Raw genomic sequence first — 15,780 nt, 5'->3', positions numbered from 1 at the left:
TGAGAATTATTATTCTTGTTAAGACCGCTTCTGTTCTTGTGCTAAATCGAGCTGTGAGAGCAATAGCATAGTTGCAAGGCTCATCCTCCCCCTGCCCCGCGAACTAGTTTACAAGCTGCTGGAAGCTGTCCAACAGGAAATGCAGACTTCCTGGGAAAAGCATCACAACCTAGGGAAGAAGGTACTGCCTTCAAGTGTTGTTTGAAGTGAGATTTGGAAACATTTCTGGGCTCCCAAGCAGGGGCTGCGCCCCCTCAGGCCCTGTGTGTGGCTGGGGAACCAACGTGCAGAAGAGGGGAGCCCCACCATCCAAAGGTGGCCTGAGTACACCTCCTTACATGCTGGTTTGGGGGATTTTTCTGCATTTGAGGTAGAAACATGAGGTGCTGTCAGCCTGTTCCTGTGCTGTAAGAGCCCTGTGAACTCGCTGTAGCACCAGTTCTCCTCTGTCAAACCTTGGAGTGATCTGCAATTGCGACAGAGCTGCTTTGTGTCTGCAGATACACACTTAGAAAGGGTGAAACATCATTTTTTCCATCTGTTTCCTTTGAAGAGAAAACAGGAATGAGACTTGAAATTTGTGGGGGGAAGAATAAGTGGGCTGTGGTTTCTTAATGGACGATAAATTATTTGACAAATGTAGGGAAACCACACCTGGGAGCTTCTGCTGACTGTGCAGGAAAAGGATCTTATCTTGCAGGGATGTAGAATGTCTGTTCAAAGACCTGTCAGATACTTAAAATGCAGACACTTCTACTACTGCTGTTACATTGACAGCAGGAATCTGAGGTTCAACAGCTCCATGGCAGACACTGCAGTTAAAAGTAATAATAATAATAAAAAAAAGAAGTTAGAAGGTATCAGTTTACAATGTGTTCAGGTCTCCAGGTTGTGGCAAGTTGTTTGTTTTAGAGAGGATACTATGCTGTTCCGAGCAGAGCTATGCAAATATTTTCTACCAAGCCAGAATGTTTTTCCTAGAGCTGATATCTTGTGTCTGCTGCAAAGCTTGGCTTCAGTTCAGAAAAGTATTTTACTAGAGAATTCACATACGCAAAAATGAACCTGCAGGATCTGATCCTATAAATCTAATCAGTCAGAGAAGCATAGAAGTTGCACAACTATGGAGATGAGAGACAGATACTATAAGGGAGGTGAAAAGCCAGTCAGAAAAGGCCAGATGGGGAAGAACCAAGGTTCAACTTCATAATTGCGTTTCTGTTTCTTTTGTTATCTTGTGTGTATAAAATGCACTCAGGGTGCAGCCTTTCCAGAAACTAAAACAGAACTTTATGTTTTGCCACCACTGATCTGGTCTGACTAGACCATCAGAAGATAAAACTCTTCTGGGCAATTCAGCTGAATGTAATTCGTATAACTGAACTAAAACAGAATTGTTGCATCTGAGTAGGTTTATGTGGTTAGCATTACTTGACCTATTATTAAGCTTTATGCTTCAGAGCTCTGCTGGGAAACTCTGTCAGTCTTCTGAACTGGAAGGCCAGAGATCAGGTTGGAAAGCTCTTCACCCTCCTTTCATTTCAGCAGGAAAAAGCAGAGAGGAGCTTCAGAGTTCAAGGTAAAGGAATAAAGACTCTCAGGAGACTCCAGAGCTCTGTGTGGGGTGACTTAACTCTGCCCTGCGGAGCTCTGTGCTTGCTTTGCACTGGCTTGGTTCACTGTGCAATGCTGCCTACTGCAAACCCCTCTGAATGGTGCATAACCAGCACTGAGCACGTGCTGGGAGTTACACCCTCTTTCTGTATTGAGATCAGTGTATGTTTTGCAAGGCAATGGTAGCTTTGGGCTTTCAAAGAATGATGTTCAGCAGAAGCTGCTCCTGGCAGGAATCTCAAAAGGAGAAGATCTGGAGTATCCCTGGCTGTTTGAGGAACAGGAGGAATTGGTGCAAGGTAACCACTGGTACATGACGACAGAAATCCAGCAAGAAGGGTAAACTATGCTGGCTCACAGGGATGTTGGTTTTTACTGATGCATCTGCCAGAACCCTTAGCTCCGCCTGGCCGTTCTGCTCATGCCTGGCAGGGGTACATGCATATGGCGTAATAACCAGAAGGAAATGCTGTTCAGCTCCTCTTCCTACGGGCTGGTGGCTAGTGGCAAGGCGTTTGTGACGTCCCACAGCGAGGCACAGCGAGAAAAGGAGGTACTGAACATACAGCTAGGAGTTCATGTGGGGCTAAAGCAGGCTGGTCATATTTCATTTCTGAAGGTTGTACTTTATGCGGGGGACCTTTCCAACGTGGAGCAAGGGTTCAGAGGCTGGTCTGATACACAGGCACGTGGCTGACACATCCGGGAGTGGTGGCTTGGCAGCCTGGTGGCAGGACCGTGAGTAGAAGTCTGCAGGGCTCTGACATCTTTTCTGGGGTGCATCTGAGGTGGAAGAGGGGAGGAAGTCGGTGATTTTATGGTTTGTGAGTTTTGCTTTCTGCTGGAAGGACACCTGCTTGCTGTTAGTCAGACCATAAGCTGCGTTTGTCTTCCTCAGTTCATCCACCCTTCTGAATGAGGAGGAAGTGTGTAAGGTGGCGTGAGGTTGTCTTTGATGTATGCAAGCTGTTACTGTGGAGAAATGAAAGGCAAATTTACAGCGTATCTCTCTTGCACAAGACCAGATAGTGACACCTCAGGAAAAGGCGAAGGATGCTAGGTGTCTTGACAGTGACATATTTCTGTCTGCTTTATTAAGTGCTTTATCTCTGTTTCTTTGTAGTTGGGGTAAGCTGTTGAGCGGAAAAGAACTGCAGAGAGCAGAAACACTAGCAAGTGAAAGTGAAAGCAGGGCTCAAGCGGTTGGTTTCAGAAAGCAGAGGGTGTGACGGCAGAGTAGGATCTCTGGGTCTGAGCAGGGGTTAGCATTGGTGTGTGGAGTAGGGGGAGAGGGAACAGGGATGGGGGAAACAGGGGAGAAAAACTCGAAACTTCGTCTGACTCTTCCCAGTCAGATCCCACTCATGGTATCCAAAAACTCCCAGTTTTTCTGCCATGGCAGCAGCATACTGCTGTGCAGAGCGGGGAAGGAGGGGTGGCTGCATTAAAAAAAAAAAAAAATTCACGGGAGCGTTGGGTCTCATGAATCTCCTGCAATGGGATTTGAAAGAAAAAGAATCAGGAGTGTTTTTCTAGGAACAGGCCTGGCTGGTGTTACTGTGTATAAAGAGCAACCACAGTCTGAAGACAGCAGTGGAACAAGCTAAGGCTAAAAAGGAGACCCGAGTCCTTCCTTGCTCTTTGCCCTGGCAGTCCATGGAGCTGCCAGGCCTTTGTTTGTGGACCGTTGCACTGCAACCAACTCCAGAAGGGAACTACTCCTTTGTTTTCCCTTGATTAGCCTGCTGTAAATACCCATCATCCCTGACAAAGCATGAAGGGTGTCAGGGCCAGATAAATGAACAATCATTTCCATTTGCACACCGTGTTCATATTTTTCAGGCAGCTGTGAGCAGCTCTACCAAAGACCCTTGTAAACTCCAGTGCAGGTAGGTGGGCAGCTCTGTGTGACCTGTGATAAAACTGTGTTGTAGGGGCAGTGAAGTGATGCATAGACAAATATCATCTGGACTGGGGTCCAAAACTGGGACCCCAGGAAGGAGGAGAAAGCATGGCAGTAAGCAAAGTGAAATCCTCTGTATTTGAATTACAGGTGGTCAGCTGTCCTGTCTTTGGAGGTGGCGTACCTCAGGGCAGAGTGCTGGGAGGGGACTTTGCTGGTGAGCAATTTGCTCCTCTTCTGAGGGCTTGCTGAGTACCTGGGGTGGGCTGATCTTGGTAGGCAGCCCACTCTGCTGCTCTCCTGTCCCTCTCTGCAACAGGAGATGGGGAGAAAATAAGATGCCAAAACTTGTGGGGTAAGATAAAGCCAGGAAGATCACTTACCAGTTACCATCACAAACAAGATGGAATTGACTTTGGGAAAATTAATCTAAATTGTGTCTAATTAAAATAGATTCGGAGCAGAAACACAGACAAAAATCAGAACATCACCTTCCCCGCTCTTTATTCCCCGGCTCACTGTCACTCCTGAGTGCTCTGCCTCCTCCCCGCTGAGTGGCACAGGGAGTGGGGAAGGGGGGCAGCTGTCAGTCCATCGGAGGGCCTTTGTGCCGCTCTCTTCTCCTCAGAAATTTCCCCAACTGCAGTGTGGAGGTCTCTCCCTCGGGCTGCAGTCCTTCAGGATAAGCCTGCTCCAGCATGGTCCTCCGTGGGCTGCAGGGGGACAGCCTGCTCCACCATGGGCCTCTCCAGGCCGCAGGGGAATTTCTGCCTGAAGCACCTCCTCCTTCTCTGCAGGGCCATTGCTCACACTGTTCCCCTCACTCCTTGCTGCCGTGTGGGGTTTGCCCTCTCTCACCCAGGCTCTGCCCGAGGAGCCACCGCCTTGGCTGTGGGGCCCAGCTGTGGCCTGAGGTTCGGCCCTTGGAACTGTGTCTGTCATGGGGCACCCCCAGCCTTTCCTCACAGAGGCCCTGCAGACCCCTGATGGCACCAAGGCCCCTGTCCTCATGCAGCACCTGTGAGGGGTTGCTTTGTTTTCCTGACCCATGAAGGAGGACTGGTGCTGTTGGTGCTTTCTGAATGTACTTGGACTTTGGAATTTGCTAAAAGCCAGGTCTTGCTACTGTTATCCAGGTGGCACCACTGGTCTTCACCTAACAAGCTGAGATCATTGTGTCAGTTGTGTTTTCTTCCAATATATATTTTAGAATTATATTTTTTAGAGAAAAACAGTGACCTGGGCTCAAGTCACAGAACTCAGGGTCATTTCTCTGATGCGTGCCATGCCAAACATACAAATATCAGTTCCTTGGTTCTGCACTTTCCAGCCCAAGAGGTCTTCTTTTCTGAGATGTGATTAGACTTCTGACCTCATCAGAGATACCATATATTTTGACAGCTTTGGAAAAGACACGTATTGACTCTGGATCTTTCTTTCTGTGTTAGGGGTGAGGACACAGCCAGGTGTCAACCAGCTCTTCTGTGCGTGTGGTACCTCCAGACCCATCTGTGCGCCCTCGGAATGGCGTACACCTGGTATTGGCTTGATGACTTCGAGCAGTGGATCGAGTATGGGAAACAGGTGAGGTCCTCGGTGTCGATGCCAAGAGCTCTTGTTCAGCCATCTTTGGAGAATTGTTTAGGGCACGTTGTTCTGCGGCTGGTGTGGTGTACATGCCCTGCTGGTGCCCTTGCAATGATGCTCTGATACCCTGGTGGATTTGTCTTACTCATTGTCCCTCAAAGCAGTACTGATACTCAGTGAAAGCTTTCAAAAGACAAGCTTTGAAAAACGATTGTATTCTCCGGAGGCAACAGAAGTCGTTTGACTGAAGCTGACCACACAGACTGAATGCTGCTTTCTTGCTGTTGTTATAAGCAGCTGTTCCCTGTGAGGTACCCCTACGTCCCTGAAGAATAAAATGCTGGAAGTCATAGAGACTAGTTTTACATGGCATCTCATTGCTGTAGCCTAGGGAAACACTGGTATGTCCCTACAGAGTCACCTAAACTGAAGACTAGTTTAACAGTGTAATTTCCTTGTTCTTTCTTTAGCATCCGTATCATTCATCTGCCACGGTAAATTCTGCAGATCTGGAGAAGGCATTTCTAGCTGACCCAAACGGCACTCTGTTATTCAGGGCCGGTTCTCAGATATATGAGTTAAACTTTAAAGGTGAAGTATCTCTTTGTTTACCATTCATTACATAGCTGACTCTAATGTAGCCTCCGTCATGTGGAGTTGTCACTCTATGTCTGGGTTTCTTTGAACATGTCTTTTTTCCTCCTATAAGTTTTCTCCAAGCCGAATCTGAGTATTAAGTACATTTTTCTGCAGTTCTGAGATACCCTGCGCAAACTTATAGACTTGTGCATCTGCAGTCAAAAAAGCATCTCTGACAATGCTGTACATTTAGAACAAAAACTGAGAATAAACACCTCATGGCATCTGGCTTATGCATTCGAGTTTACATATCAAAAGAGGAGAAATGAGAAATTAAAAAATAATAATTATATATAAATGTAAGAACTAAAAAGTCAAATGGTGAAGAAGTAAGCTCTGGTAGACATCTTACAAGATAGTTACAGGGAGAGAAAACAGTGCAGCAAAGGAAAAATTATGGGCTAGTTACACAGGGAGAGAATGGGAAAATAAGAAAAGTTTTTCTGTTTCTAATTATTTATAATTTATTTAACCATCTTAAGGTTTCTGCTAGCTTTCCAAACTTTAAATGTTTCCTGGCATGAATAAAAAGAATGGTGTTTAAAGGAGGAAACAATGGATAGTTAGCAATGCCACACTGTGTGTGCTCTGTGATATTGTTGCAGGACCAAAAAGATGTTCCTCAACCCCAGCTAACAATCCCATATTGCCAGAAAAGCCAGACTTATGGACTCCATCATGTTGAAAATCCTTCCCTGCTGCAGGCCAGACATCAGATGTGGTTTTCTCTGGCCAACAGCCTGGATGTGAATGCATCTGGAGGTGCAGTAGTTGATGGTTGCATTTGAGCTTCACAGCCTATGCTAGTAGGTTGTTGACCTTGGTGATCTCCAAGGAGAAGCTATGAAAGTGGAAGTGGTCTAGAGTGGGGTGGACATGGTAGAAAGAACATTACCCTGCAGCCTTCAGGGCTACATTCTGTTTTATTTCATTTCTAAAGGCCCAGTGTGTCCCTGGGCAATAAGTTATCTAATTATTGAGGTTTTGTGTTTTTCTTTCAAGACATGGTCCAAAGAAATTTGTTCTTTGAAACTCGAAGGAAAGTTGTCCGACTACCAAAAGCTCTATCCCCTCAATATGGACACGACATAAGGTACTATACATCGATTATTTAATAATGTCTTAGGATGATGGCACCTTTCTACTAAGAAATTCCTTTTACCTCTCTACAATTCAATTTTAGATTTCTTAAATTCACTTTTAGAAACCTTTTGCTGACTAGTTTAACAGGAAATTTTGCTGTGACAGTATTTGTAAATTATGCAATACTTCTGTGAAGCATGCTTGAGGGATATTTAGTGGCAGTCTCTGGCAGCCTTTACAGACCCCTAGAGTAGATTTGTTCCTTCTGTGACAGTAAGGTCACACAGGGCTGACACAAGTGTGCCAGGAATTTTTGTTCCTTGATTTATGCCTTAACAATGCAAAACTGTGCACAGGGTATTACCTCCCAAGAACTGTAGAGCAGATAGATGCCATCCCCTGGAAAGCTAAGTATTAAATAAAACAACAAAAAAATTGCCCAAATGAAGTGACCAGGATGCAATTATTTGGGATAGTCAGTATAAGGCTTTTTTAAAGGAAGTTTAGCATGACAGAATTTGGGCACGTTTGCTGTAGAAGTTAGTTGAGCTATTGTTTTATTTAAAAAAAAAAACAATTGCTTCAGAAACTCACCGTCAGACACTGCATAAGAAACCAAGGGTTAAATTTAAGGGTAGGTTCAACCAAAGGTTTAAAGGCAAAACAAACTGAAGCTCCCAAACAGATGCTAATGCTCCGATTGCCTGTGATAAAACATTCATGCCACATAGATGACTGAAGACTTGTGCTGGGAGTTGTTAAGCACTGACTGACTGCCGCAGTAGTGCATAGGGGCACCACTGTCCACCCATGGCCTCCTGCCAGGCTGGTCCTGGGGACAGGGAGGGACAAGCTGCCCATCTGGCCAGTGATTTAGAGATGAGTAGCCACATGGAGGGTGAGGGCTCATGCTCCAGTTTCTTAGAGGTGCACGCAGCACACGTGGAGGTCTATCTGAGAGCAGTTGTACAAACCAACTGGCTACGAGCCTCTGTTACTTCTTGACTGAAACGCTCCTACCACTGCTTTGGCCTGCCAAGAAATTCATCAGTACTATTAGAATGTGTATGGAAATCTAAACTTGAGAAAGGGGTAACTGTTATGTGGAAGGTAAAAAAAAATGAAAATCCCAGGATGCCTGGAGGGTGCTGTAAAGCCAGCTGGATTCTCCAGAAGAAGGTTTTGGTTGGAAGTGTTATGGATTGTGACGTGCTCTTTCTCTCTCTCTCTTCTTTTTTTTTTTTTTTTTTTTTTTTTAGCCAGTACATGAATCTATCATTTTCTTCATATCCTCCAGAATGGGACCAATCAGCAGTGCCTGATATTGGGTACAAGGTATGTATTTTCACCTCTCCAGTGGGCTGAGTGAACTGTGTTCTGTACTGATTTTTCTGAGCAGTAAGCTATATAAAACATGACCCTCATCTCTAAAGACCAAGGTGATTGAGATAGTCTCAGCTTTTAAACATATCTTCTACAATATGCAGCTATGAGGTGAAACAAGACTAATGGTGCCACATTCAGAATAGATCTGTGTCTCCTGGGAAGCTCTCTGAGATCCCTCATATATACCATGCAGGCTAAGGGCACTGCTGGTCTAGCCTGTCCTGTGCATTCTTTCCACAGCAGTTTATCCTCTGGTAAACTGGAGAAATTGCATTTTAAAGGGGATTTTTAGTATTTCCTCAGTCTATTTAAAGCAAAATGTTATTTTCTGTGGTAAAACTAGGGGTTGGCCCTGTAAGAAAGTATCTAGAAGGACCTAGGGTGTCAAATTAAAGTGAAACTGATAGCCACTCTTCTCCACACTGAATACTGCCATGCGTTTCAGATCTGGGTTACTCTGAAGTAAAAATAATCTATATGCATAAGAAGTGTGTCCACCGAAGGCAGCTTGTGTGGGATTACATTCATTTCCCTGTGCATCAGCACCTCAGTGCCTGTGCTTCCAGCATGTGGAGGGAGAGCGATGGTGGGGAAAGGATGGTTAAGTGGAAAGACAGCAGAAGCTCAAGATTTTAATGGCAGGGCTTTTCCTTTAATGCAAGGAGGCTGATGAGTCCTTTGGAAGGACTGGGAGCTGTTAGTACTAGTAACACGTTATTTTTGATGTTTTTAAAATTTTCAGTTGGTAGAGCTCAGTTACAGTTCCAGCGAATATGTAAAAATTCAGAGGCTGTTTGAGAAGACAATGAAAGGTTACAACATCTGTCGGCTACAGAGGGTCCAGAACCCAGCACTATGGCAAGTTTTTCAGTGGTTAGTATCTGTTTTACTTCATTATTCTCATGGTAGCAGAGCACTGCAATTTCCTGTTCTATTGTCCTTGCAGGCTGTGATAGGATTTGCCAAATGCAGTAGCCCAACAGAACTGAGACTGCCACACTTCCATGTGCCCTGGTCTAGCTGGTAGTGAGGTTAAGCACTTATTTCTAATAGGCACACATGTGCAAATACATACATATATGCACAAAGTGCATCTCTATCTCTTGATAGAGATATATCTGACCCCCAAAATTAACATAGACAGCACAGCACTCATGCAATCATAAATAGTGCCAACAATCTCATCCTGTTCCCTTCTGGCTAATCAGAATGAAAGCTTGTTATTGGAAAACAGACGTGCACATATTTATGTATCTAAGTACAGGTAAATATGTATATATACATGTATATGTATATATGTATATATACATGTATATATATACATACAGATACATGTATATAGATACATATATATATATATACATACACATATATGCACACTAGTATGTGTCTCTTTGGGATCTGGTCTTAGACACTCAGCTTACGCATGTGCTGGTCCCGGGGTCTTCTCATCTCCAGTTGTGTTCTGCACAGATATACAAATGTGCAAATGGATCTCAGTTGACCCCTGTACTTCATGTTGCCTTCCATAGTTGTCCTGAACCTCCTGGTCCCCCTGGTAGGCAAGCTAGACCCTCTGCTCTATCCAGTATCTGCCCAGACTTATGACTGCTCTGATACCCGTGTCCCAGGTCACTTACCCTCCTCACTGACTGTCCAGCTTGATATTCACTAGTGATCACACATTCACACATGCATATCCTTGCTGCAGTTGCTTGTACGCTGAGGCCCCACTTCAACTGCTGTACACATACCCCCCCATATGCGTTCCTGCATGTGGTCTGGAGGGTCCGTCGCTCAGGATAAGAGTTAGAAATGGAGTTTAATGAAGAGATAGGGCAGACTGCATGGATTAGGTGCTGGGCCTGGCTACACAAGCTTACTGACCAATCAGTCACCTGTTTATAAATCACCAACCCATTTTCCCCTTTTCCATCTGTTTTCCCATGTGTGTTCCTCACTAGACCACCCTGAACCTTCCCTTTCATTACCTCTGTTCCTCCCCTCAAATATCCCTTTATAAATCTTGTGCAATCCCCAAATACTTTTCCCCTGCATCCCACAAGGAGTACCATGCCCCCATGGGCAGTACCCATCTCAGCCCATGAGGTGCTCCAGAGTCTCTCCATTGCTTGTGGTGCTGGATGTCCCCCTAGCCCCTGGGGCTGAGGCTCCCCTGTGAAGCTCTGAGAGCTGAGCCTTCTTTCTCCCTAATCAGGTTATTGGGGTTCCCCTGCCTGTCACTGCCTCTGTGTTCCTTTGTGGGTGTGGAAACAAGACTTTTTCTGCAAGACCTAACAGGTTGTATGTGTGGGTCTTGCTTACTTTATTCAAAAAGAAACATACTTTCCTTCGCTGTGACTGAGTTGCGGCATCTCAAATTTATTTTTTTTATTTCTTAGTCTCTTCTACATGGGGTTTTTAAAAAACGTGGACTTTTTATGTGGTAAAGCTACAGGAAGAGGTTCTACAGTCTTTACGGTGGCTTCACACTGTTCATTTATAAGCATATTTATTAATTCATGATTTATATAACCTGGGAACAATTCCTGCTTGAGGTGTTTGTTTCTTTACTCTCTAATGTGATATGAAGTTTTGGGTGGCACAGTCCATGATGATTCAAGAACTTTTTGTTTTGCTGTACAGTAAAGTTACCAGCAGAAGTGCAAGGCGGGCAGTAGCCCCACTGAGAGCAGTTTGCATCACTTTTCCTCACAACCCCAAAGTAGGACAAGTTGGGTTGGGAAATTGTCCTTGTTTGAATCAGGGCAACACGTTATTCGTTTTTGTCATTAGGCAAAAAGAGCAGATGAAGAAGCTCAATAAATCAAAATGTGTGGATGAGCGGCTCCTGTTCCATGGGACAAATCCATCCCATTTGCCAGCCATCTGTGAGCAGAATTTTGACTGGAGGATTTGTGGCACTCATGGGACGGTGTATGGAAAAGGTACAAGGGCATGGGCTGGACCTGCACTGAAACTCTCAGGGTGTTTCTAGAGCTCAGGGAAGAGCTGAGAACAAGCCATGCTTCCATTCTGTTAGTTGTGAAGTTGCGTAGAGCAGGGGTGAAAGCCATCAGGTCAACACGTGCGGTCTTACCAAGGGCCCAGCCCCAGCTGTGGTGGGACTCCAAAGGCAACAGCAGGACCTGCTGGCCTGGGAGGAGTGGGTTCAGGGGCCTCAGCAGCATGGGCTCCAGATGCTGGCCATGCTGGTGGGCCTGTGTGAGGTGACTGACTGTCCCTGATCACAGCGCTCCTGCCGTTAGGGCACGCTCATCTGCATGCCTCTGTGTCACTGTAAGCAGTGTCAGCAGCTGTCAGGACGTCTGAAAACATCCCTTTTGGCCTCAGGTATTTGCAGAATAGTAAAGCTCTTGGACAGGTGGAACAGAGAGGTTGATGGAGAAATGCAGCTAACATCTGTTGATGCTTTAAAATAAGCCAACATGAAAACACTTCGTGAGGATGTGTGTAGAGCTACCTGGGGCTGTTGAATCGCTGTCTGCCAAAGAGCTGATAACAGGTATTTGTTCTTTGGTTGATGCATTGTCTTACCTGTGTCTTTTCCTGGTCCCTAGGAAGCTACTTTGCCAGAGATGCCAGTTATGCTCATGACTACAGTTCCTCTAGGAGTGGTCGCTACAGCATGTTTGTAGCTCAGGTTCTTGTTGGACAATTTGTTCAGGGAGAATCTGAGTACCTCCGTCCTCCACCCAGACCCGGCAGTCCCAACAGGCTTTACGACAGCTGCGTGAATGACCCAGAAGACCCTTCCATTTTTGTCATCTTTGAGAAGTACCAGATTTACCCTGCCTATATTTTGGAGTATCGCACTGAAACTTCATGTGTGATTCTGTAGTGAATGGCAGAATCTTCTTTGTATTTTCACTGAAACACTAATATTTTCTTCATGTTTGTACAAGTTTTGAACTTGCTAATATCAAAATTTCCTTTGAGAAGCTAGAGAACATTTTGTCATGCAGCAAACCGATATCAATCCCCTGTAGGATTTTGGGGCATAGTTTTTGTTGGTCTGAAGAAGAGGAAACTGCACAGAGGAGAGGATGGATGCAAAAATGCAGAGAGGAGTTTGGAAGAAAAGGAGTTTTCTGAATGAGTAAAAATTATTTCTGACTGCAGGGGGAGTTCACAGAGCCTCCAGCAATTAGGTGCTAGGTATTATACTTAGAAGATCAGGCAGGGGTCTGGTGGGTGCAGCTCTAAGGGTGCACTGCGATGTGTGGCTGCTGAGGTGTAGCTGCTTTTAACTTTGCGTGGGCTGGACTACCAGATCTGAAGCAGAAGCAGTCCTTGAGAAGACCACGTTATTTCAGGGTCGCTGCACAACCCTCGGTTCGTGTCACTGCTAGAAGGAGCCGTCCCACCTCTGGGTGTGGGTTGCTGCTCTTCTCCCTGTGCTAGTGCTGATGACTGTACTGGGGTGGGCAGGATCAGATGTAGAGCATTCACCTACTTGAAAACCGACTTAGTCAAAAAGCCAACCAAACAACCCAACCCAACAAAAAAAACAAAGCACAAAAACAGCAACTGCAAACCCAAAATACCAGCGAGGACAGTTCCCAGCTTTGCTTGTGCCGACCTAATAAAGAAGAGGGCAGGCTGCACTGCAGTCTTTGGCGAAAGGTGATGCTGAACCTACAGCCCAAGCAGGGCTTTGAATGGTAAAATGTTGGGGAATATCTTGGTCAGTGAGGTGCTGAGAGCTGAGACCACTACTGAAAAGGAAAAGCAACTTCGTCAGTGAATACTTCTTCGTGGGGGTTTTGCTTGATATTATAGATCTGCTAAAACGTCCTGCGGACCTGAACTTACTGCTACCTCGGGAGCACCTGTGCACCTCCCAAGTTCTGCAGCTGTGAACAAAATCATTCCTTAGTACCCTTTCAGGTGAGAAATGCTTGCAAACAGGCAGCAACACGTGCCATTGTCAGCAGGCACTGAGCATGGATCTGACAGATATGTGAGCTTTTCTTTTTCCCCTTGGGGGGAAAAAAAAAGTGTGAGGACTTCTCTACCCTGTCGAGAATGGATTAAATAACTTCTGACTCAGACACATGTGACTGACAGCTTCAGAGTCACTGAGGTGGTGGTGGAGAAGGTCCAACGGAGGAATGCTGTGAGTAGTCAGGCTGCTTTCTGTGGAGCTCACTGCCTTCTGTGCCAGCCTGAGAGGTGCTGGCTGGGCAGGTGTTGGAGTGGGCTTGTCCCTAAGCATCCACAGTGTGTGGAGCTCATTCTTTTGATGGGTACGGAGGACACCTGCTCTCAGCGTGGGATGAAATGATCAGTTGGATCTTGACTAATGACTTCTGCACCTTTCCAGTACATTGCCTGTTTTCAGGGTGCTGTGAAAGCGCTTTATTTGCATCTAATGGGGAGGTTTAGGGAGTGCGGCAGCTGCAGAACACCCAAGGGAGAGGGCCATGCTGAGAGGTCAGCCCCCTGCTCAGGAGTCCCCAGATAGGAAATTTTAGTGTTTAAAAAAATAGAAAAAAAAATCCTAACACACGCTCACAAAACTCTCCCTCTGTGTGTGAGAGAAAGAGGAAGCAGCGTATCGGCAGCTTCTCTAGTCATTCCTTTAGCAATTGTCTTGCAGGAACCAGCAGCAATATCAGAAGAATCAATTGTGTTTTGCACTTAAATAAATAATGCATTTCTTCCACATACTGAGGCGTACCTAATTTCCTCTTGCAAAGATGTTAGCTCAAGCGGTCTTTTCATCGTAGTTTACTTCTAATTGATTTCCTGGTGGTGGTGCTCTAAGGTCTTTGTAGTGTAGTACCTGGTTTTCATGTTGTTGGTTACATATTCATGCACCTGTTCCAGGCTTTCTATTAAATAACACCTCAGCAAGTTTTCAGGCTTTCTTTTAATTTACTCATGCCAAGTTTGACTTTTCAGCATTTTTTAAGAATCTTTTTAACAATTTTGACAAAATTTATTACAGGCTGATTAGACTGTACAAACCTAACACTCGATGGAAGGTGCTGAATGGCATGTTATTTTCCAAAGCACTTAAACTCCTAAAAATCAAACTGAGCCCCGTAACCAGTGAGAAAACACAGATATTGTTCTTGTGATGTGCTCAATAATTAAATTTATCAGAGCTGTTTCTGGACCGAGGCAATAACAGTCCAGAATTAGCATGTGGTTGTGGTAATGATGTGGGACCGAGGGCTTGTGGGAAGGGCAGAGTCCTCAGCTCGGGGCTGCAGGAGGTAGATCATCAGGAATCAGACTTTCACTGCCCAGGGAACAACCTCTTCCAATTGCTCCTGTTCTTCTGTTGTCATGCTTCTTTTGAGGAAGCCTGTTGTCTGCTGTATTTGAGTCCTAGACACAGTTTCCTAAACCAATTTGAACTATCTTTCCAGGATTGCTTTTACATCTAGCCTACAAGTACAAGGAATAGGGAAGGCTAACCTGAATCATATCCATCTGTTCTGAATAAGCTTAGATTTTCCTTTCCAGATGCTTTGCTGCAATGTCAAAGGACCCATTAATCAGTGTGCCAGAGCTCAACCTGTAAATACCTGGCAAGTGTCTACATACAATAGCCTAACCACTGGAGGAAGCTGTGTCTTTACTCATTCCCAAAGAGCAGCACTTTATCACTGTGTGTTCTCTGAATCATTTCTCTTGGGCTGTATCTGTAGCTTCAGTCTCCTTAAAATTCTTTTTCAAAATTGTTTTCCCTTTGCCACGTTCAAAGGAGATGTTAGAAGTCACATTGATCTCTGTTTTCTTTAACACTTTGTGCACTCTTTCACTCTTGCTTCCTGTAAGTCCCTATCTTCACATAAATAATTTAACTGAAAGTTCTTACAAAATGGCTTGAAAACCCCTTCCTTTTTTGGGGGGTTCACACTGAGCAACTCGAGTTCCTTACAAACACAATACTCTTCATATTTCTTTAGTATAGTCTTAGATGTGATTTGTTTCAATGCACAAAACTGCAGGCTAATAACCAAACCTCAACTTTGTCACAGCACTATCAAAAATGTATTTTTTTCCATTAGGGTTTCCTGCAGTTGCTGCTGTTTCTGTATTGTCTGAGTAACTCCATGGTGTGTTCTGCTCGCCTGTTTTTTCTATTATTTTTTTCCTTCATTCTCAGATCAATTTTTGGAATTATTTCCTTTTTTTTCCTCAACTTCTATTTCTTCTTGTTCCTGTTAACTTATAGTATTTGGCAGTTTTCTGAAACACAACTAACGAGACTCACAGGTAAAGAAAAAGCTTCATTACATAGCAGCTGGGGAGGCAATTAACAGGTGTCTTAGCTATCTAAATGCTATCACATGAGATAAAAATTAACAGCATTCTGTAATGACTGATTGTGAATTCATGGAGATTTTGGAGGTGCTGCTCATCCTGCTCAACCTACTGAAAGTAGGCAGTGTAAGAGATGTGGACTTTGTAGATGGGTGATCTATTCCAACATCTGCTGAGGTTTTGCTGATGAACCCAGAGAGAATCAGAAATACTGACTTCTACAATTGAAACATTGGTAAGAATCTAACAACGCTATTGCCACCTAC

General features: G+C 44.8%; 1 protein-coding gene across 14 annotated transcripts in view; it reads left to right on the top strand.

Annotated features, from left to right (window-relative positions):
* Positions 1-332: 332 nt before the first annotated feature.
* LOC106031013 (protein mono-ADP-ribosyltransferase PARP12-like) overlaps positions 333-15,780 on the top strand; it is a 35,176-nt gene continuing 19,728 nt past the window's right edge. For 2 of the 14 annotated variants that reach the window (XR_010831837.1, XR_010831832.1), the window contains exons 1-9: positions 333-2,167; positions 3,457-3,503; positions 4,966-5,101; positions 5,575-5,695; positions 6,746-6,836; positions 8,086-8,161; positions 8,955-9,085; positions 11,009-11,160; positions 11,794-13,123. Coding sequence is in view for 10 of the 14 variants with exons in the window: in XM_066997987.1 (XP_066854088.1) it covers positions 2,036-2,167; positions 3,457-3,503; positions 4,966-5,101; positions 5,575-5,695; positions 6,746-6,836; positions 8,086-8,161; positions 8,955-9,085; positions 11,009-11,160; positions 11,794-12,074 (1,167 nt within the window). In the remaining 4 variants the exon portion in view is untranslated. The other 12 variants (XR_010831828.1, XR_010831826.1, XM_066998015.1 and 9 more) reach the window with 11 other exon arrangements.

Source organism: Anser cygnoides, chromosome 1, assembly GCF_040182565.1.
Source record: "Anser cygnoides isolate HZ-2024a breed goose chromosome 1, Taihu_goose_T2T_genome, whole genome shotgun sequence".
In the NCBI taxonomy this organism is placed as follows: Eukaryota; Metazoa; Chordata; class Aves; order Anseriformes; family Anatidae; genus Anser; species Anser cygnoides.
The sequence above is the reverse complement of the archived record's forward strand: the minus strand, read 5'-3'. Positions and strand labels throughout refer to the sequence as shown.